Raw genomic sequence first — 23,025 nt, forward strand, 5'->3', positions numbered from 1 at the left:
CCACCCCACCCCCTCCCCCAGGAAGGAACTGTTGGTTTGTTTTGTTTTGTTTTAAAGATCCTCATGTCTTTCCGCTTTGGCTATTTTGTAATAAATATCATACCTTCTCGCATCACCCTGCTCGGGGGAGGGCCCCGTCTCGGGGACACGCCTGTTGTCCTTTAGCAGCTGCTGAGTGTGGAGTGACGTTCAAGGCACCTCTGCATTTTAAATCGTGTTTGTTTGTTTTTTTTACAGCGTGTTTATTGATGTACAAAATAGCCTGCTCACCATCCAAAACACGTGGTCTGCATAGCGAGCGCTTCTCTGACCCCTGTTCACAGAGAAGGTGTTTAGTGCAAAAGAAAACACGAGCTCGGGTCCCAGCCCCGCGCCGGCCCACGCTCCCGGGTTCGCTCCTGGGGTTCGCGGTGCCGGCGCGGGGGAGGGGAGCGCTAGATCTTGGGCCGCCAGCCGCTGATGAACTGCAGGATCTTCTTCACCTGCAGCTTGCTCAGCCTGAAATCCTCCGAGAGGATCTCCTCCGTCAGCTGCACGAGCAAGTTCCCGTCGATCTTCTCGGTCACGAAGAAGGAGATGACGTCTTCCGACAGGCCGATGAAGCGCAGGGACTTGGACACCTCCTCGATGGAGAGGCCCGACAGGTCGGCGGGCGGCTGCCAGGGGGAGCCGTCCCCGCAGGAGCGGGGCGCCAGCTGCAGGTGCAGCGGCGAGGAGAAGGGGTAGGGGACCGAGAAGATGTCCTGCGCGCCCGCCTTCTGCGCAAAGTACTGGTCCTCGGCCGCCGGGTCCGAGGACCCCGCCGCGGGGTCCCCCTCGGCGCCGTCGATCTTCAGGGGCAAAGGCGGGGTTCCGGAGGAGGCGGGCTTCTCTTCCACCGGCCGCGGCGCCCTGGGGGGCAGGGCCGGGCACGAGAGGCTCTGCTTGGCGGTGCCGGCCGCCAGCGGCTTCTCGTCGGTGCTCCCCAGGGAGTAGCTGGCCGACTTGGGGCAACCGGAGCCCGAGCCGCCGCAGCCGCCGCCGCCCGCTGGGGCCGCGCTCGGGGGGCTGGCCAGGGGCTCGCAGCCCTCCAGGTCCAAGGGCGCCGGGCAGTGCCTGCTGGGCGTGCCCGGCGTCTTCTGCCGGGGGTAGCTGTAGCTGCGGCTGGGGTCCAGCAGGAAGTCGCTGCAGGCGTGGGCCTCCGAGCTCGCCCCCGCGTGGTGGCCGGGCCAGGAGAGCCGCGCGGACAGCGGGTCCAGGGGGCTGCCCGGCGGGGACTGCAGGTCCAGCGAGTCGGGCTTCCTGCGGGGGCACGGGTAGCAGGAGGCGGGGGCGCTGTCGGAAGGGCTGGCGTCGCTTTTAGTCACGCTGCTGAAAGCCAACACAGAAAGGGGGGTTAGCGGCCAGGACGCAGCACCCACGGCAAGCCTGTCCTTCCCCCAGAATGCTGCCGCCCGCGCAGCCAAGCGCAGCGAGGAAGGCAGACACCGTTTCTTACGAATTCCATCGGGACCTGTGAACCTCAGGGAGTTTTCTAGGAAGAGAATCTGTCCAGCTGAAACCGGTTTGGCTCAGTGGATAGAGCGTCAGCCTGCGGACTGAGAGGTCCCAGGTTCGATTCCAGTCAAGGGCATGTGCCTTGGTTGCGGGCATATCCCCAGTAGGGGGGTTTGCAGGAGGCAGCTGGTCGATGTTCCTCTCTTATCAATGTTTCTATCTCTCTATCCCTCTCCCTTCTTCTCTGTAAAAAAAAAAAAAAAAAAAAAAAAAAAAAAAAAATCAATAAAATATATATTTTAAAAAAAGAGTCTGTCCAGTAGGGGGCATGCAAGAGGCAGCCCACCAAGGATTCTCATCATTAATATTCCTCTCTCTCTCTCTCTGTCTCCATCTCCCTTCTTCTCTGAAATCAATAAAAATATATTTTAAAGAATTAAAAAGAGAGGCTTTAAATTGCTAACAGAGTGTTCACGATGGATAGGAACACGATTTAAAATGCCACAGTGGAGATGGCACATCTCTGGGTACACACCTATTTAACTAGCCAGACACCCGTGGTTGGTGGGTGCCTAGATCTTTCTGATGAGAAACACTGTTAGCCACGCTCCAGCGTATCGCCGGCAGGGGCTGGGCTGACGGGCGGCACACGCAGCGGCCAGGCCCGAGCGGCAGCCGGGCGCCTGCTGCGGGCCACCCTGCACCCGGGACACGGCCACCTGGCCACCACCATGGCTCTCTTCCCACCCAAGGGCTCGAGGCAGAGAAAACGCTCAGGTGCCGTGCTGGTGCTGGCCTGGGCCTCTGCACCAGCGAGTCACATTAGCACAGAGAGTAAAGTGTCTGCAGAACAGAAGGTACCTGCGAAGGTGAGCCACCTAAACGGTGAGGACCGGGGCGGGGGGGGGGGGGGGGTGCGGGGGGGTGCGGGGAGAGCGTGCGGGGTGCTCGGCGTGGGCCGTAGCCTAAGGGGACTGAGCCGGCCAGCACGTGCTCGGGAGGCACGGGGGGGGGGGGGGCACCAGGGGACCTGAGAGGATCACACCCGGCTCACCCCCCATCTCCACGGGCTCCCGAGGAGACGCGAGGGGCCCTCTGCCTTGTAGACGTGGGAAACGCCGGGAAGTCACGTGGCTCGAGGTGTCAAACGCGACGTGGTGAGAGGCTCCCTAGGAAAAGGGTGGGCATGTGCCCAGGGCGACGGGAGCTGTCCTGGGGAGAAGGCGCTCCCGGCAGGGGGGTCCCCGCGGGACGGGGGACGCCTGGCAGCGATGGGCGGCCCACAAGGGCTCGTCCCGCCTGGGGACGCTGACAGGGCGAGCCGGGGACCCTGGCAGGGCCGAGTCCCGGAGGTGCCGCCTGGGTGCTCATGTCGCAAAGCAGACGGGACGCCTGCTGGTTTGGGAGAGCTGAGAGCTGAGGGCAGCCCACGGATTGCTGCTGCTGCTGCTTTTTTTTTTTTTTTTTTAACTTAAATATATGCATTTAATTTACTTATATAAATATAAATTTAATTATCTATCTATCTATCTATAATTTATTTTAGAAAGGAAGGAAGAGGGAGAGAGAAACATTAACGATGGGAGGGAATCATGGATCGGCTGCCTCCTGCATGCCCCACACTGGGGATCGAGCTTGCAATCCGGGCCTGTGCCCTGACCGGGAATCGAACCGTGACCTCCTGGTTCCTAGGTCGATGCTCAGCCCCTGAGCCAGGCTGGCTGGGCTGGATTGCTTGTAAGAGAACCAGTCGGCCTTCATCACTGAACCCCTCAGGCTCGGGCTCTTTCCTCCGGGGACCCTGGCCCTCCTCCTAGCTCAAGCCCAACACGACTGTCTCCTCTCCCGCCACCGGCCTTGGGGATGCTCCCTCCATGCTGTCCTCGGACCCCCGACCCGGCCGGGGCAGGGCCTGCCGGCGTGGCCCTGGCGTGAACTTACATGTCGTGCAGCCCTGACGAGTAGTAGGACAGGGTGGGGCTGGGAGAGCGGGTCTGCGGCCGGGGCCTGGCTGCGCGCGGTGGGACCGAGGGGCTGGTGGACAAAGGCTTGGCACTTCGGGGCGGCACCGGCGGGGCGTTCAGGAGCCGGCACTCTTCCCTGACCTGGCACGGGAAAGAACACCGCGGGTTAGACAGGTGGACGGGGCCCGGCACTCCCCCTGCGGGCCCTCCGCTCCTGGCAAACGCAGGTGGTACCAGCAGGGCCTTGGGACGGGAGAGGGACGCAGGGGGTGCCAGAGGCAGAACCCATGCCTCCCCCATCCTTCCCGGACAGATGCTGCTGCTGAAACCCCGCAGGTCACTGAGATACAGCGGGGGAGAGGGGGAGTGATGGGCGAGGGTGAGTGTTGGGCGAGGGCAGGTGCGGCAAGAGGAGGAAGAAAATAAGGGCATAAGGCGACCGGGGTCAAACTCTCCTTGCCCTGCGGTGGTTTTCACTCCCTGTTCCAAGTGAGCTCGACCTGAGCCAAACCGGAGGGCACAGTGCTCCGTGCCCCGGGTCGGAGTTCCTTCGGAAGTCACGCTCAGGGCTGCTCAAGTGTAAATGTGCTCGTGGATCATGAATCCCCCGGGGACCCTGTGGGCCCTGTACACTGATTCTTCCAGGACCAAGGGTGGGGCCTGAGAGTCTGCGTTCCTCACAAGCTCTCCGCAGAGACTGAACCTGCGGGACCAGGCCCCAGGCTGTCACAGGAATAACGAAGGCACCTCTCCGAATCCCCAAGAGAGCAGTTTTGTAAAAAACACATATTTTTATTGATTTCAGAGAGGAAGAGGGAGAGGGAGAGAGAGAAACATCAATGATGAGGGAGAACCATGGATGGGCCGTCTCCTGCACGCCCCACACTGGGGACCAAGCCTGCAATCCGGCATGTGCCCCGACTGGGAATCGAACCGTGACTCCTGGTGGGTCGATGTTCAACCACGGAGCCACACCAGCCAGACCAGAACATGACTTTTTCAGGAGGTGGACATTTGCATGCACCTCTCTGTGCCTGCCAGCAGGGGGCAGCTTATACCTGGCTCTGCTGGCTTACCCTAACCGACACAGGGGAAAACAGCCATTCTGACTTGGGCAAACACAGCCTCGCCTGCGTTCAGGCCTGGTCCCCACGGGTTCCCTCCCCTTTGCTGTCAATGCCTTCCTGGCCCAGCAGCTCTGGGGGAACAGAGGCCACGAAACGGCCAGCTCCCCTTGGCCTTGCCTCTCAGTCTGCTTACGGCCCAGCGACACAGGTTCACGCTGCTGGGCATCCTCTTACTGCCCGCACGCACGCCGGCAATCCTGGCATGCGCCCTGACAGGGAATGGAACCGGGACTTCCTGGTTCATAGGTCTGACCACTCTGTCAGGAACACTGGCCGCAAGTAAGGGGGAGTCAGTTATTAGGGCACAGGATCGAAGGTGGCATGTGTTTTTAATTCTCATTTACTTATTTTTAAATTTATTTTTTATTGATTTCAGAAAGAAAGGGAGAGGGAGGGAGGGAGGGATAGAAACAGCAATGATGAGAGAGAATCATGGATTGGCTGCCTCCTGCACGCCCCCTACTGGAGATTGAGCCGGCAACCCATGTCCCCTGACTGGGGATTGAACTGTGACCTTCTGGTTCAACCACGGAGCCACACCGGCCGGGCTTTATTTTTGTTTTTCATTTAAGTTGGGAGGAATTTGGAAAACGCGCCGGGTGTGTACAGGTGACCAGGAGATTGAGTGCCCCCGGACTCCTGAGACCTGCGCTCTCCTCCCCATTGAGAGAGAAGCGAGGACACACGCTCTGCTGTTGCTGCCTGCCTTCGCCACCCTGGCCACGGAGGCAGCGTACTGCCGGCAGCTGAAGCGAGGACGGAGTGCACCCGCGAGATCAGATGGCGGGGGGGAAAGCCTTATGCTGCTAAGGGAAGGCGGTCCACGAAGTCAGAATGTAACTCCAATCTGCGGTCAGGTCAAACGCATCGCCAAGTGGGACTATTTGCGTTTTTCAGAACGCTGTCCAGAAGGCTCCACGGGACCACCTAACCCCACCCCCGCCCCCGCCCCGGCATGGGCCTTTAGCCGCCCTGTCCCCCCTCCATGGCCGACGTCGCTAACTCTTTAGCTGGCAGAGAGCGGAGCGGAGGACCGAGGGTCAGCAACAGGTGAATAGCGGCAGACAAGGTGGGCTTGCCACCAGCCGCGTTTGGATGCACCGGATCTGTCAGAAGGACAGCTCACTGGTGCACGGCTGGAAACAGGCAACACGCAGGTGTGCAGGACAACTCAGACCGCCACACAATCGGAGCATCTCAGACACATGACCTATGAACCGATGTCTTTCTCTTGTGACATGAACTTTCGCTGGCACTTCCTAGGAATTCCAGGAAGATAAGAAGCAAAACACACCCCTCCCCCGAGTTCATGAGTTAGCACAGTGGGGACGGGGGTTGTGGAATCATGATGCTTCTTGAAAAGGCCTTGCTTCTTGGAATTCCCTATTTTGCTCCCATGGAAGAAGTGACACTCACACGCCCCTGCACTAACGGGACCAAGGAGAGAGGTTAAGACGAGGAAATGGTACACTTACTATGACATGTTTTTTGCTTAACTGTCTTTTTCTTTCTGGAAAAAGAAAAAATATCAGCCGAAACCGGTTTGGCTCAGTGGTAGAGTGTCAGTCTGCAGACTGAAAGGTCTCAGGTTCGATTCTGGTCAAGGGCATGTACCGTGGTTGTGGGTACACCCCCAGTAGGGGGTGTGCAAGAGGCAGGTGATCAATGTTTTTCTCTCATCGACGTTTCTGGCTCTCTGTCCCTCTCCCTTCCTCTCTGTAAGAAATTAATAAAATATATTAAAAAAAAAATCTGCCCTAGCCAGTTTGGCTCAGTGGATAGAGCGTCAGCCTGCAGACTGAAGAGTGCCGGGTTCCATTCTGGTTAAGGGCAAATGCCTCGGTTGCAGGATCGATTCCCAGTGGGGGGGGGGGGGGGGCGTGCAGAAGGCAGCCAATCAATAATCCCCTCTCATCATTGATGTTTCTATCTCTCTCTACCTCTCCTTTCCTCTCTGAATCAATAAAAAAAAAAATTTTTTTTAAAGAAAATTTCATAGCAGTGATTACTCCACTGTTAAATCAAAGGCAACGAATCTGGAGACGCCGGCTGACCAGGCCACACACGGGGCTGAAAATCTCAAAGACGCGAGGGCAGTCGCTCCGGGATCCGGACACTTAAGCAGGGAAGGGCCACTCTGTTTGTGTGTGAAGACCATTCAGAAAACATAGAGTCAGATGGACTCACCTCTCCTGTGGGTTTTCTGCTCTAAAAAGCCAGCCGCGGGCCCCCACCAGCCATCGAGGACGGCCGTTTGGTGACCTCGCTGCCTCGAACTTGGTGACTTTGCCTTCGCTGCCTGCCCTCTGCCCCTGTGCTCCCTTTCCTCCCACACTCCCTCTCCCAGACAGCAAAACCGCCACAGCCGTCAGAAATCTTATTTATAAAGAGGCTTTTATACAAAGAGTTCATAACCCTGTGAGGGACCCATCGGGGCATTTGCAGCCCGACAGAAATTCAAGTTTGATCACGACAAAACGGCAATAGACGCGCCTCTATGTGATGGATGACACGAGGGCAGAGATGGTTTGCAGGCGCTCCTGACGCTCCGATGTGGAGGTTTCTTCCCAGCGTTCTGCACCGACAGGGAGCGGGGTTAAGCCAGCCTCCTTGTCCAAGCCCCCGGGGTGGGGGGCGGGGGGGGTGCAGGGGGGCGCTGCGGGAGCAGAAGGGCAAGTGGGTCTGAAAAGGGGGCTTGTTTAAACCCGAGGGCTCAGGGAGAGAATGTGCCACTGGGCTGGGGGCAAAAAGGACTTTTTCTGACACGATACATCAGGGGTCTTCAAACTACGGCCCGCGGGCCACATGCGGCCCACAGAGGAGTCTGATCCGGCCCGCCAGGTTTTTTTGGGCAGTGAGCGCAGCCGAGGTGTTACAGTAGGAATTAGTAGTTCATATAGTCCGGCCCTCCAGCTCTCTGAGGGACCGTGATCTGGCCCCCACTTTAAAAAGTTTGAGGACCCCTGCGATACATATACACTGAGCGGCCAGATTGTGATGGTCTCTGAACTCATAATAATCTGGCCACTCACTGTGTGTGTGTGTGTGTGTGTATGTGTGTGTATGTATATATACACATATATATTAGAAGTCTGCTGCATAGGTGGGTCCGGCCAGCCTGGCCAGGTTAGGGGAGGGGACATGGGTGGTTGGCCAGCCTGCCTGCTGGTCGAACTCCTGGTTGTGGGGACAATTTGCATATTAGCCTTTTGTTATATAGGATATACACCGAGTGGCCAGATTATTATGCGTTTAGGGATCATAATAATCTGGCCACTCAGTGCTTATGTTTAAATGGTGTATGACTCTCCTAGAAATGTGATTTTATGCAAATGCTATCTGAGAGTCAGATCTGAGACAAGAGCTACCCCCTAGAACATTCTAACAGCTTTATTAGCAGTGTAATCATGGCGACTTCCCATGGGCACAGGAGAATAAAAAAATAAAATAAAAAAAATCCCGGCCGAGGTTTCAATTAAAAACAAATTACCTACGTGAAACCGGAGGCAATTAGTTTCAAAACTATGAAAACACAACAATAATTTAGTCCTTATTTCAATGAACAAGTGGGAGCCTCGGTCTAAGGCTTGCTCACAGAGTACACCTCAAAGGCTGTGATTAAAATTAATTGGATGTCAGGTCCTCAGGAGACTCATTAATTAGTGAACTCCTGAGTGAGTCCTCTGGTAGAGCAATTATTTTGAAAAGTAAATAATCACTTCCAGATTAATATTCTTAGTACCAAAAACTTGAATATTAATATGTCAGGCTTATGTAAGAAAAGCCTGTCCTTTAGTGCCTTTACCTAATATTAATATTTGGCAGAGGGGAAAAGTCCAAGGACAAAATAAATAAAAATTCAGAGTAGAGTCAGTTCTCACAGCCACTTTGCCCAGTTTATAAGAAACCCTACCTTTAGCCCGGCTGGTGTGGCCCAGGGGCTGAATATCCACCTATGAACCAGGAGGTCATGGTTTGATTCCGGTCAAGGGCACATGCCTGGGTTGCGGGCTTGATTCCCAGTGACGTTTCTAACTTTCTCTCTCACTTCCTCTCTAAAATCAACTTAACCCCCCCCCCCCCCATATTGTTATAGCATTTATTTTTTTACATTATTATATATTTATTCCATATTTTTTTGCTTGCTTTCATTTTAGCAAAGTCAGTAATTATTATTTTAATCAAGATTTCACATAATGTGTACCCTATTGACAGAAATGTCAGATTAAAAAAAAAAAGTGTAAATGAGTCTCCTCGCCCCCCCCCCCCCCCCCCCCGGATTGGCCTCTCCCTGGCCGCTCCCACCCCCAGCACCTGCCCTCAGCCCCACTGTCTGTGTCCAGGGGTTTTGCTCACGTTATGGCATTTATTTTTGAGCCTTAGGTAGTCACGTGAGGCCCCGATTCTGCAGGGCAGACACTTGCGGGTGCTGACATCTCGGGGCAGAGCGAGTCAAGGCCGCTCCTCGGCCTTCACCTCCCTCTGGGTCTGCGTGGCACTGCCCGCGTGGGACCTGCGTCTGCAGCCTCAGAGCCACCGGGGGCTCCTCCACGGCCACTCTGCCCCTCACCCCGCCCCCAGGGGAGAGCCTCGTGCTGCGGGCCCACGCAGTGCCCAGCGTGTCTGTGGCTCCCCTGCAGGGCTATCCCGGTCCCACATCCGGCTCCACAGCAGGGGGACCATCACGCACCACCCGGCTTATCGGGTAGACGCTTTTACAATCAGATGCAAAGGGTGTTTGGTTATCTTCAAACTCAGGTTTTCGCAATATCCCAGGGAGAGGAGACCATCACACGCACTTCCGGAATGGGGGGACCACTGGCCCCTGCTGGGTGCCGGGGCCTGGGAGGGGAGGCAGGCTGTGGAGGCAGGCATGCCTGTTCCCATCCCTGTCCCCCTCAGCCTCCCTGACTCTCTGTAGAGGCTGGATCCCCTAGAGCAGTGGTTGGCAAAGTCATGAGTCAACAGAGCCAAATATCAACAGTGCAACGATCGAAATTTCTTTTGAGAGCCAAAGTTTTTAAACTTAGACTATATAGGCAGGTGCATTGTTATTAACTTCATTAGGGTGCTCCTAAGCTGGCCTTTGCTAAACACTCAAGGGGCCAAAGAGCCGCATGTGGTTCGAAAGCCGCTGTTTGCCAACCACGGCCCTAGATAGAAAAGGACAGAGGCAAAAACTCCCCCCAAATCATGACCCCAATTTGAAATCCATCCTGTATTAAGTGACTCCTGCTATTCACCGAGGCCAGGGAAAAGTGCCAAGGGCTTCGGACCACACAACCGTGCAGGGCAGAGGTTCCAGGCTCAGCAGGTTAACTATTTCGCCCCAGGTTCGCCGCTGCTCAGTGGTGGAGGGAGCTCCGCCTCTGGTTCCCGACCCTACGGCAAGGCCGCCCTCCCTGCTCCCTGTCCAGCGCCGGAGAGGGACGTGGGCACCCCGGGACGCGGGCACTCCCTCTCACGCTCCTTCCGTCCGTCAGCCCGTCGGAGGCAGGTTCAGACAAACCCGTCACGTCCGCCCTTACTGATCCGGGTCCGGTCACCACGGCATGAAATTTACCCTTTAGTTCGAGTTTTTCTCGAACCCCAACCACCCAGGAAGCTGCGTTACAGGAGCTCGATTTCCGATGCACGGCCACCCCTGTCACAGGAACACATGCTACCACCCATCCTGGACTCGGCCCCTCCGCTTCCCACAGGCTGGGGCCGCCCTGCCCGTCGGGGAGGGTGACGGGCGCTCCGGCACCGCCCCAGAGCAACGTGGTGTGAACCAGTGGGGGTGAGCTCGAGCTCCGTCCGTGACGTTCTTTCCCGAACCTCAGGAAGCGCCGCCGTGTCCACACCCACCCGGAGTGAGCACGCGTGGAGAAGGCTGTGGCCTGCAGCTTTGATCACGTGTGAGACTCACAGCCCAGCCCAGAACCGTCCGAGGTCAAACGTGCTATTTACAGGGTTCCATGCAATACGCAGCCTTCCCATCACAGCTCTCCACAGCGGCACTTCCAAGAGGAAAACCTACAAGGAGCAGGCCTCGCTGACCGTCCCCCTCACAGTCACCTGCAGGGACTCCGGAGACGCAGGTGCCCAGAGCACGGATGTGGGGAGAGGCCCACAGCGCGATGGAAGAGGGGACGTGTTTAGAATAAACGTGAGAGACAAGGGCGATCGTTCGCTTGAGAGAGATGGTCAGGCCATTCTGACGCGAGGGCGCTGGGCACAATTTGCCCCCATCTCCAGAGCTGGGCGTGCCCCTCGGGCTGGGCTCGCCGGCCACAGTGCCCTGGGCACCGACCGCGGCTGCTCCCCCCAGGCCGGGCGTTTGCCTTTCCCGGGGCTGCTCCTGTGAGGAAGGGAGCCGTCTCTCACCTGAGGTGAGGTAAGAGGCACCTTTGTTTTTTTTTTTTTTTTAAACAAACAGACAATATTTACGAAAACACACAAGGACTAGAGCATCTATACTAATAAAAGGGTAATATGCTAATTAGACCGGGAGACCTTCCAGACAAAGCCATGGTGGCGGGGAGGAGGCAGAAATGGTTAAGGGTTATCAGGTCGGCAGGGAGGAGGGGGGGCAGTTAGGGGTGATCAGGCCAGTGGCCGGGGGGGGGGGGGAGGGGGGGGAGGGTAGGGGGGTTGGCGGCAGCTGGGGGTGATCAGGCAGGCAGGTCAGTGAGTGTTAGGAGCCAGCGGTCCCGCATTGCCAGGGGGATGTCCGACTGCTGGTTTAAGATTGGAGAGAGTGCAGGCCAGGCTGAGGGACACCCCACCCTCCGTGCACGAATTTCTTTATAAACTAGTACTTTATAAACAGCCATATCAAGCACAGAAGAGAAGAAGGGGGTCAAGTTTCTGGGGATCTTGCCAGTCCCACACCTAGTTCTCTCCCGCAGAGTGTGGGTGGGAAAGCTGACCAGCCCAGCCTGGGTGACAGAGAAGCAGCACGATGGCTGAAGGGAACAGAGTCCTCCTCATTTGTACAGACAGGAGCAAAGCCCACCAACCCTGCTGGGCAGAGAGCTGCTGTAACGCAGGCCCCTGGAATGGAAGAAGGACAGAATGGACAGGACAGAATGAACAGGACAGAATGAACAGACGGGCACACTGCGAAGGGCCATTGTACCTCGGACTGACTGGGTCACGAGCCACGGCAACACAGAGCTCACCCCCGCCCCCAGCCCTGCTTCCCCTCCCGTGAAAGACGCTCTCTCTGCTCTTCCCTCGCCCCAGCACCTTCTATCCTAAGGACTGGGGTGCAGTGAGCTCTGTCCCAGACACCGTCTCCCTGGAAAGCTGAGCACCATCCTTAGTTATCAGGCGGAAGAGCTGGGAGACACAGGGATGGTGTCCCCCCTCAAGGATTCCCCCCTTGGCGCTATGCAGAGACTTCTGGTTAATTCTATGGCGCACTTGGATTTCTGCGCCATTCACGTTCCCTCCGGACAATCCCCAGGGAAGCCACACCTGACAGCCACGACACCGGGATTACAGCGTTCCGTGAACACTGGGCATGCTCTGAGAAGATTCTCCTACATCATGAGAAATCACAGCATAGACTGGAGGTCTATTTTTAAGATCTGCTTTTGGTTTTCACATGTAACACATTTCTCTCAGTACCAAGGTCACGGGGGAGCCTCCATATTTATGCTCTTACTCATCGTACGGGCCACCGGCCAACACGGATTCCTACCTTTAGACTTGGTTACACAAATGACTGGGTGTGAGCACCTTATAGGAGCCAGTCAACGACTCAACAAACAGGAGTTCCCACTGTGTGCCACGCAGGGCCAAAGTCCGACAGGAACAGCTCATGCCAGGGCCCGAGCTTCAGGAAACATTAACTATGTGGCTGAGGTGAGACTCCAGTCGCCCGGAGTCCCTGCCAGGAGGAGTGTCCTTTGACTTCCTACCTGTCTTTTGGGGAGCATCGTCTGACATGAAGGAAAGGACCAAGGACTCTAACCCTGTCAAGACTTCCCCCGCGTAGCCCAGCATCTCCACTGGGTAGAGGGGTCGCTGAGCTTGTGCCTGAAGGACAAAAAGCAGGAGAAAGTCGAGGCCTGCGGTTCCTGGGGAGTTCTTAGCTCCTGGGACATAGAGCCAGAAGCGCTCTCCTCTCAGGAAACTGCAGATCGAGGGCCCTGCCTGGGCAGCTGAGCATGGCACTGAGGGGCTAGTGCTGTCTGACGGCCTGGTGTCCATACCTGGCTCCAGCCGCTGGGCCACCACTGCCTCCTGCAGCCTGCTCAGCCCTTTTCTACCCGCCCATGAGGACTTCCTGGTTATCCGAGCCTGCCCCCGCCACCACACCTTTCTCATGCTGCCCCGGGGTGCCCTTCCTTCTCATCTCTCTGCTTTTCCAGTTCACGATATACATTCTGTCGGTGCACTGAAAATGTCATCAAGGGATCTTTCATGCATCACACAGTCAGAGCTTTCTCTCTCCTCTGAGTCCCCACACATTATCTATCATCCAGGACCACATTTTAACTGGCACGCTAGTCACCTCTTTTCATCTGTTACCTGCCCTACAAGGGGAAGGTGCTAGGATTCAGAGCCCAGGTCGTACTGACAGTCTTGTTTCTCGCATCTCACCCCTAGGTAATTCCGTGGTTTTGACACGGGGCTCTGTGCAGCGCCAGGGCGTGCTGACCCCCTGGTGGGGCGGAGAGCACTCTGGACGTGCTCTGGGGCTCCCATCAGGTGGGTTTTTATTTTGTCTGTGGACTGTGTTTGCTAGGAGTCCTTTCCTTTAAGGATCCTGCTGGAGGCAGGGGAAACCACCGCAGTAGGTACTGTCCAGTAAACGAACAGAATCCCACCCAACGCCTCTTGTGCTTTCTCCTTCAGACCTAATGGAAGCCAACAAGCAACAATGAGCAGCAAAGGTTCAGAGCGCCCGTCCGCCAGAGACTGTGGTCCGTACCGAGGGCCCTCTCTCCTCTCCGATACTGACCTCTCCTGCTCGACTTTGAGAGGAGCCGTTTAAGAGAACAACCCTGGCTCCTGGTTCTGTTGTGGTGTGTGTGTGTGTGTGTGTGTGTGTACACATAAGCACACCCACTGCACTTTGGTCTCCAGGGCACTTCGGGGATGTAGGTGAGATACAGATTATGCTGACGCCTCCTCCCCCACAGATAAATCTACTTCCTCCTCAGGCTGCCCTGTCACTGTGATTGGCACTAACCCCCACTGTGCTGCTTAGGCCAAAAATGGAGGGGTTCGCCGGGGCGCCTCTCTTTCCTTCACTGCCCACATCCACTTCATCCGTCAGGACTGTCCACCTCTACACCCTGTTCCCAAGCAGCTCCTTCCTCCCTGCCACCCTCTGCAACCAGCCTCGGAGCTAGGACACCCTCCCTCATCCCTCTGGGGCTGTCAGCACCTCCTTCTAGGCTCCCGGCTCCTGCTCTCTCCTCCCTATGATCTACTCTCTGCACAGCAGCGAAGGCCATGTTTAAATCTCTCCTATTTAAAAAAAAAAAAAAAAAAAAAATATATATATATATATATATATATATATATATATATATATATATGTGTGTGTGTGTGTATATATATATATATATATATATATATATATATATACTGATTTCAGAGAAGGGAGAGGGAGAGAGAGAGATAGAAACATTAATAATGAACGAGAATCATGGGTCAGCTGCCTCCTGCATGCCTCACACTGGGGAAAATGGAGCCCACAACCCGGGCATGTGCCCTGACTGGGAATCAAATTGTGGACCTCCTGGTTCATAGGTTGATGCTCAACCACTGAGCCACACCAGCAGAGGCATAATGATGTTTTAAAATTTTCAGCATCCAAGTACATACAATTTTCTTAATTTAACTTTGTCAACTTCTTTTTTGCAATTCTTTTTGCTTTGCATTTACTTTGGTTTGCTCTTGGGTGGAAAGTAATTTAGAGGGACTATGTGATGTCTTCTGGATGAATTAAGTTATTAAGTTATAAACAAACAACACCCAACACCTCTCCTATTAAGAACTCTCAAAGAAGTTCTCTTCAAGCACAGAGCAAAACCCTGCCTGGTAAAACGTGCAAAGGGAGGTGCACTTTTTATCTCCGTAAAGATCTTCCAGCAAGCTCTGATAAATCACTCTAAATTCGGCAAATCGGCTGGTTCTGAGCACCTTCGCTCGGGCAGTTAGCCTTTCCTCAGGAAGGAACATGAGCGAGTGGGGTACCGTCCAATAAATGAACAGACACCCAGGGACTGTCCAGTGAACGAACAGAATCCCACCCAATGCCTCTCGTGCTTTCTCCTTCAGACCTAACGAAAGCCAACAAGCAACAATGAGCAGCAAAGGTTCAGAGCGCCTGTCCGCCAGAGACCGTGGTCCATACCGAGGGCCCTCTCTCCTCTCCGATACTGACCTCTCCTGCTCGACTTTGAGAGGGGCCCCTCCAGCACTGACTGAGTTGGGTTAAGGGTTTAAGGGGCTTAATCACAAGGAACAACAATAGCCTGTAATTATTGGAATAGAGAGTCTAGGACTTTAAGAGAATCACCCTGGCTCTTGGTCCTGGTGCGTGTGTGTGTGTGTACATCAGCACACACCCACTGCACTTTGTGTGTGAGTGTGTGTACATAAGCACGCCCCCTGTACTTTGTGTATGTGTGAGTGTATGTACATAAGCACGCCCCCTGCACTTTGTGTGTGTGTGTGTACATTAGCACACCCACTGCACTTTGTGTGGTTTGTGTGTGTGTGTGTTCATCAGCACACCCACTGCACTCTGATCTCCATGGCAACGGGCAGGAGGACCAGCGCATCCCTACCTCCTGGGGGGCACAGGGAGGGACTTACGGCTTCGGACTTGGGCGGCACCGGCGGCGGTGGAGGTAGGGCGATCTCGGCGGGCGGCACGGCGGCTCCCAGCGGCCCAGGCCCGGGCAGCGGAGCTGGCGCGGGCGCGCCTGTGGCCCGGGCGGGCCCTCGGGGCGGCGGCTCGCACCGGCTCCTCTCGCTGAGCGAGCGCGCCAGCGGCGGGCGGCCCTCCTCCAGCCACAGCTCCTCGTAGGGAAGCTCCGGCTTGGCGGGCACCCCCGGGGGCTCCTCGCTGGATTCGGGGAACAGGTAGTCGCTCCCGCTGTCCCCGGGGGGGTCCTGATAGGGCAGGAGGTGGTCGTGCGGAAACGGGGCCCACTCGCCCCCCAGGTTTCTGCAGCCGTGCAGGTTCACCTCGCTGTTGCCGTGGAGGTTGTTGCCGTAGACGCAGACGGAGAGGCGGTGGAAGGACTGCGTGAGCTCGTCGCGCGCGTAGCTGAGCGCGCTGGGCACATGGCCGTGGCCGTGGCACCGGCCCTTCTTGGGGCTCTTGCAGTCCTCGCCGCTCCAGTCGGTCCTCACGTCGCGGACGGCGCGGGAGTACTCGTCGATGTCGACCTGCTCCTGGCACACGCCCAGCCAGTGGTGCACCAGGGCCTCGGGCCACGGCGCGCCCTGGCCAGGCGGCTCCGGCAGACTGAACTTGGGCACCGCCAGGTGCAGCGGGAAGTGCATGGGGAGCACCTTGTTGCTGCGCAGCACGCAGCACACCACCACCGTCTTGGTCTGGATGTTCACGAACTTGTAGCGGTGGCCCTCGCGGATGGAGTGCAGGTCGTAGGGGTTGCGGGGCGGCGGGCTGGGCACGGTCACGTTCACGGGCAGCCGCGTCCGCTCCACGATGTTGCGGATGGTGTGCTCGCCCTCCTGCATCTGCAGCTCCAGCGGGCTGCGCGTGCTGAAGCGGCCCTTGCACTGGAAGGGCAGGCTGATGCTCTCGTTGGTGCGGTGGTTCATGCAGATGAGGCAGGGCATCTTGCCCTTGCCCAGCCGGCTGATGGAGTTGAGCTTCCCGATCTTCTTGAAGATAGTGTTGAGCCGCGACTTCTCCTTGAAGGTCTTGGCGTACAGGATCTCTGCCTGCCCCATGAGCGTGAGCTCGTCACCCGTGCACAGCGTGATGTTGTACACCTCCGTGTCCTCGTTGCACTCCCCCGACGCCACCTGCAAGGCCAAGCACAGGGCAGGTTAGCTTTCCGCTGCCTGGTCACCCTGGGAAGCAGAGGGCTTGCCTCCTGAGACACACACAAAGGGCGGGGGGATGTGGTTTGGGGTAGCAGCAAATGTAGCCACTCCACTTAAAAAATATTTATGTGGCCCTAACTGGTTTGGCTCAGTGGATAGAGTGTCGGCCTGTGGACTCAAGGGTCCCAGGTTAGATTCCGGTCAAGGGCATGCACCTTGGTTGTAGGCACATGCCCAGTAGGAGGTGTGCAGGAGGCAGCTGATCGATGTTTCTGACTCTCTGTAAAAAAAAAAAAATCAATAAAATATATTAAAAAATATTTATGTACTGATGATCACAAGATGACGTTGGTTTAGACTTTTAAAAATATACTTTGTGCCGGAACCGGTTTGGCTCAGTGGTGGAGCGTCGGTCTGCGGACTGAAGGGTCCCAGGTTCGATTCCGGTCAGGGGCATGTACATTGGTTGTGGGCACATCCCCGGTAGGGAGTGTGCAGGAGGCAGCTGGTAGATGTTTCTCTCTCGACATTTCTAGCTCTCTATCTCCCTCCCTTCCTCTCTGTAAAAAAATCAATAAAATATATATTTTAAAATATACTTTGTTCTGAAGAGAAAGGAAATCTATGCACTAATGAAAATGAGGGAAATATAGAGGCATAAGGCAAAAAGAAAAAAACCCCATGAGCCGAAGGCACGGAGAGCAATGGCGAATGGTTTGCTACAGACCCTTCCAGCTTCTTTTCCTATCCTATGGATCCTTATTTTAGGACATTAATATTTTTATTACATCGTTTTACAGTTATAAAAACTGCTTTCATAAACAACCACTATAAAACATTCATTTTTTTCAATAAGGAGGTGGTAACTTTGTAAAAAGTCCTTTATTAAAAACTATTGACATTTTACTAAATTTCTAAAATTGGATTTGGGACAGATGCTCATTGGAAGAAATACAAAAATGAACAAAGTTGATACAATCTTACCACTAAAAATAATCTATGCTAGCAATTTTACATAAGTAGAAATTAAAAAAAAATGTATAAAATTACCTCAGAGATACACATGCACACAATTTTGTTCCTGAGTGTCTCACTATAATTTATTCATCTTGTCATATATACATATATATACCATCAATTATCAAATTAAAGTGACACAGGCCATTATCTATGGTATGCCTTTGTTTATTTGACCAGTTCCTTATTGTTAGATGAATTTTTTCCAGTGTTTAGCATTATAATTAGCACTGCAATGAACTTTTAAAAAATGTTTTTATTGATTTTAGAGAGAGAGGATAGAGAGAAGAAACATCATCTACTGGCTGTCTACTGCATGCCCCCTCCTGGGGATTGAGCTCACAACCCATGTATGTGCCTTGACTGGGAATCGAACCCTCAACCTTTTGGTGTACAGGATGAGGCTTCAATTAACTGAGCCTCCTGGTCAGGGCTGAGATGAGTTTTTTTTTTTTTGTTTTTTTTTTAAATCATAGTAAAGTATCTTTTCAATTCTAGTTCTCTACGTTTCTCCAAAGAAATACACATTTTTTAAAAACCAAATGCTATTTCTGTATTCAATAAGGTAGCTATATTTTTACTTTGAAAATGTTAATGCACTACTTTTAAAATAGATTCCCAAATATTAAATGGCTCTACATGCCTGAAGTAATCTCCATATTATCATGCTGTTAAAGCTCTATGGCACAGTTCTCTGATAATATTTGATCTGTGATTTATGTGTCTTACAGGTGACATTAGTCTATAGTCCTATTATGTTATCTTTACGATCGACTTTTTTCTCTTACGTAAATAAAAAGGCATCTGGGGAAAGTGACTGTTGCTGACTGAGCAGTAATCATCAGTCCGTGTTTAGGAAACGAGGTGGTAACAGTCTTTGTAAACAACTTCTCACCACTCCACTCTTCTTGCTCATCTCTGCATGATCTTAACCTTTGGAACAAGCCAATTGCCAATAAGAACAGCTCTGTGTTCTTCACGGAGCAGTTAATTTCTCTATAGGGGGCTTTATCAGTCCATAAATAGCAGCACACTATTGTTTCAAAGACAACTGAGGCTCCTAAGGTTTAAAATCCACTTTTGGTGACTCAATGGACTCCAAGTTAAGTATAATTAAAAAAAAATATATATATATATATTTATTATTATTTTTTTTTTCAGAGAGAAAGGGAGAGGACTAGTGCGGTGGGGTGCTTCTCCTTTTTCCTAGTCCCACATGGAAAGGGAGAAGAACAGGTTCCTGAGTGGAGGAGCTGGGGATTAAGAAATAAAAGAAAAAAGAGACAAGAGGTGAAATAGATCCAAAAGCTGGGAGCCGGCTGGAGGCTGTCACTCTGATGGGGAGACAGTCAACACCCACCACAGACAACACAGCGCATTTATTGATTTCCAGAGGGGCGGGTTTAAGGTCAAAGAAGTTTTGGGTGTGCCCAGGTCCTATTCATTCCCTCACTCCTGGGATTTAGCATATCAAGACCTGGGTAAGTCAAGGCCTATTCCTTCCTCATTCCAAGCACAGGGATAAAGATAAGAAATCAGTACTGATTTCCGGGGGACGCCCACGCCAGTCACCTCTGACTCAGCTGACATTAATTTAAAGGTCATCCATGTGCATTCCCAAAGGGCCCTCTACAGGATAGAGAGTTAGTAACATCAATGAGAGAGAAACATTGATCAACTGCCTCCTATACACTCCCCACTGGGTATGTGCCCGCAACCAAGGTACATGCCCTTGACCGGAATCGAACCTGGGACCCTTGAGTCCACAGGTCGATGCTCTATCCACTGAACCAAACTGGTTAGGGCTAAGTATAATTTTTAAAACTAAGATCTCCACTTAACTGGGCTTACTTTCAGGCTCAGCATTCACCTTGCCCTCCCATGGGTCCCGGGCTTCTCTACACTGGAGTAAGTTTAGGAATGTAAATAAATAAATAGATGTATGTTAGTTTTTTATTAGAAACAATAGTGGACTTGCAGGGAAGTTGCAAAGGCAGTAAGAGAGTTCCTGTACACCCTTCCCCTAGTTTCTCCCGCTAACATCTTACGTAACCCTGGAGCATTCTCAAAGCTCAGACATTAACATCGGCACAAGATGCTTAACTCAGCGACAAGCTTTGCTTGGATTTCACTAATTTTTCCCCCCTTTCATGCCCCTTTATACTGCTCCAGTATCAAACCGGCATACCACTTTGTGTTTTGTCCTTGTTTGGTACAGTCTTGGCAGCTCTGAAGAATACAGGTTAGGTTACTTTAAAGCTAATGAATAATTCATACATGACAGTATTTGGCACATATGAAGGCTGGCTCTTTTCCTGCAGCTTCGAGGTTTTCCAGTTATTTTATTTTTAAGGGTCACCAAGAATCCTTATAAAGATTTGTTTGCTATTAATTCTAACTTTTTGATAATATTTGGCTTTTATCTCAGCTAGCATCTCATTAAACTTACAGGATATAGACCAGAGGTCAACCAACTACTGTTCAGGGTCCCAATCTTACGTTACATTACTTACCAGCTAACTTTGTAAATAAAGTTTTATTAGGCCTCAGCTCTGCCCACTCATTTACGTAGAGCCTAAGATCTTTCACTCTGTGATGGTGCTGAGTAGCTGCAACAGTGACTGTACAGCCCACAAATTCTAAAATAGTTCCTCTTGTTTCCTACGGAAAAAGTCTGCTGGCCCTGCTGTAGGTACGTGGAAAGAACTATGGCCTTTGGAAAGCAATTGGTGCAATATATTAATGGTACAGTGCTAGTAACTAGAGTACAGGACGGGTATGAATTCTGCCTCTACTGTGAGGCGACCTCACACGAAGTGTTTTACTTTCTTGAATCTCAGTCTCCTCATCTGTAAAGAGGGAATATCGTCATCTACTCTGCAAGGCTGGATCAGTGTATGCTCTCAATAAATAGTGACTATTACTTTTACTTTTATTAATAATAAAACATGTTAGCTCTGGCCAATGTGGCTCAGTTGGTTGAGCACTGTTCTGTGAACCAAAAGGTTGAAGGTTGAAGGTTCGATTCCCGGTCAGAGCACATACCTGGGTTGCGGGTTTGATTCCTGGTTGGGGTATGTGTGGGAGGCAACGAATCCATGTTTCTCTCTCTCTCTCTCCCCCCCTCCCTTTTTATCCCTCTAAAAAAAAACCCCAATAAAAACATTTTAAAATAATAATAGAATAAAACATTTTAATCCTTCCAATTGTTTCATGATGCCTTCAACATCTTTGTATGTTCATGTTGGTTTCCAGTCCATTCACTACTGTTTTCAAGCCCAAACCACTACTACTACTTCTTCTTCTTTTTAAAAAAATATGTTTATTGATTTCAGAGAAGGAGAGGAAGAGAGAGACAGAAACATCAATGATGAGAGAGAATCATTGATCAGCTGCCTCACGTACGCCCCCTACTGAGGATCGACCCCACTCCCTGGGCATGTCCTCTTAATTGGAACTGAACCCAGGACCTTTCAGTCTTCAGGCCGACAGTCTATCCACTGAGCCAAACCAGCTAGGGCAAATCAAATCACTACTTCTAAGCGTGATCCTTTCTTCAATACTGTGAATTGTTTGAAGTTCTGACTGTTATCCCGAATAAAACTTAGTGTGAGAATAGGGCCTGAAAGATCATCACTGAGACACCTCTAAGGGAGGGGATGTGCTGTCTCCAGAATGCTCAGCCGCACTGCTCTGCTTCCTCTTCACTGGAACTTTTATTTTATTTTATTATTTAATATATTTTATTGATTTTTTACAGAGAGGAAGGAAGAGGGATAGAGAGTTAGAAACATTGATCAGCTGCCTCCTGCACACCCCCTACTAGGGATGTGCCCGCAACCAAGTACAGGCCCTTGACCGGAATCGAACCTGGGACCCTGCAGTCTGCAGGCCGACGCTCTATCCACTGAGCCAAACCGGTTTCGGCATCACTGGAACTTTCACAGAACACGTGGCCGTCCGTGCATTTGGATCAGGATGGAGAGTGGGATGCTGAGAGGCAGGGTTCTCATGAGCCTTGAGAAACACACACGTTCCCTCTCTCAAACACCACACTGGTTCCAGTTCACAGGAGCCAACAGCGTCTCTCCAATATGCGGAAACAACAACGTACGTGTTATTTAGCCCTTTAGGTTGATCCTATAATTTTCCTAATCTACCTTTAAAAACACACTCCTTCCAGAATGAACCCATGACAGGTCCACGGAGTAGCGCACACCGAATGGACGGAAAGCGAATGTCTACACAGCCTCTGAGATCCACAGCAGACAGTATGTGGAGTAAACAGATCAAAACGATCTTTTCTAAATGCCATGCTCTGGGCACGTCCAACAGTTCTGTCAAATTTCCGTGGATGGGTGTACTTCTGAAGGAAGCGATCCCTACTCCCCAGGACATGTGCGAGTACAATCGGACACCATCATCAGGGCTCGCAATTAGCTCTGCGTAAACGATGAGACTCACGTAGCCGCCGGTCCTGTGGTCACTGCCGGTGACAGATGAAGCTCATAAAGAAATGTTCTTCCTGTGGCAGCTGAGCCAAACGGTCTCCTCTGGCTCCTACAGATGTGATTTATTTGCATAATTCCTTTCCTCTCTATTCCTCTTTTAATAGCCAAAGAAACAATGTGTTCTGTCTAAGTGCTCTGGTATGCGTGTCTGGGTAACAGTTCCAGTCTCAATGTTTCCTGAGAGGAAGTAATTCAGAGTGTGTTATCTAAACAACTGTAATAGGTCTAATCCAGGAAACGATCAGGGTTTACTATGCGCAATACCATTCAGAAGGAACAGCCCACAGTCGAGCAACATTGCAAAAACACTGATGTAAGGTTTCTCTCTCTCTCTCTCTCTCTCTCTCTCTCTCTCTCTCTCTCTCCCCTTCTCTCTCTCTCTCTCTCTCTCTCTCTCTCTCTCTCTCTCTCTCTGATGGTTCTGGGTATCAGCAATCTGTTCTCTACAAATAGTTGTTCTAAAGATCAGCTATATCACAGAGGTTAAAATTTCAGCTCTTGGGAAAAAAAATTGATGTGTAAATTAAATAGAGAATATTAGCACATTGCTGCCCAAACTTCAAATGGTATAACTCGTTCCTTTGGGAAAATGGCAGAAAACGAGAAAGCACATGAAGAGTTCAGTAAATGTCAATCTCGCGTGTCTTAAAAAAAAACAAACAAAAAACCCCACAGGAAATGGGGCAAGGATGGCAAGCACAACAGAGATGATCTAATTAGTGATGCGCACCAGAGGCTTAAGATCTCAGATGGCATAAAGAGCGCCCGCCTGCCTTCAGACACTGAAACAATTAACCTCACAACTGTACCCAGTTTACCATCCGGAATGAATCTTAAAAATAAATGACATCTGACTCATCATAAGAAAGACTGAACATAAAAAGTAAAAATGAGCTACCT

At 52.3% G+C, this 23,025-nt stretch overlaps 1 protein-coding gene across 2 annotated transcripts in view; it reads right to left on the bottom strand.

Annotated features, from left to right (window-relative positions):
- Positions 1 to 217: 217 nt before the first annotated feature.
- Positions 218 to 23,025, bottom strand: part of GAREM1 (GRB2 associated regulator of MAPK1 subtype 1) — a 132,303-nt gene continuing 109,495 nt past the window's right edge. Inside the window, exons 4-6 of one of the 2 annotated variants that reach the window (XM_084888703.1) lie at positions 15,392 to 16,576; positions 3,418 to 3,581; positions 218 to 1,347 (exon numbers count right to left, since the gene is read on the bottom strand). In XM_084888703.1, the coding sequence (XP_084744829.1) occupies positions 435 to 1,347; positions 3,418 to 3,581; positions 15,392 to 16,576 (2,262 nt within the window). In that variant the 3' untranslated portion in view covers positions 218 to 434. Of the gene's footprint in view, positions 1,351 to 3,417; positions 3,582 to 15,391; positions 16,577 to 23,025 lie in introns of both variants that reach the window. The other variant, XM_084888702.1, reaches the window with a different exon arrangement.

This window comes from Pipistrellus hanaki (genome assembly GCF_964339955.1).
Source record: "Pipistrellus hanaki genome assembly, chromosome: 6".
Classification (NCBI taxonomy): domain Eukaryota; kingdom Metazoa; phylum Chordata; class Mammalia; order Chiroptera; family Vespertilionidae; genus Pipistrellus; species Pipistrellus hanaki.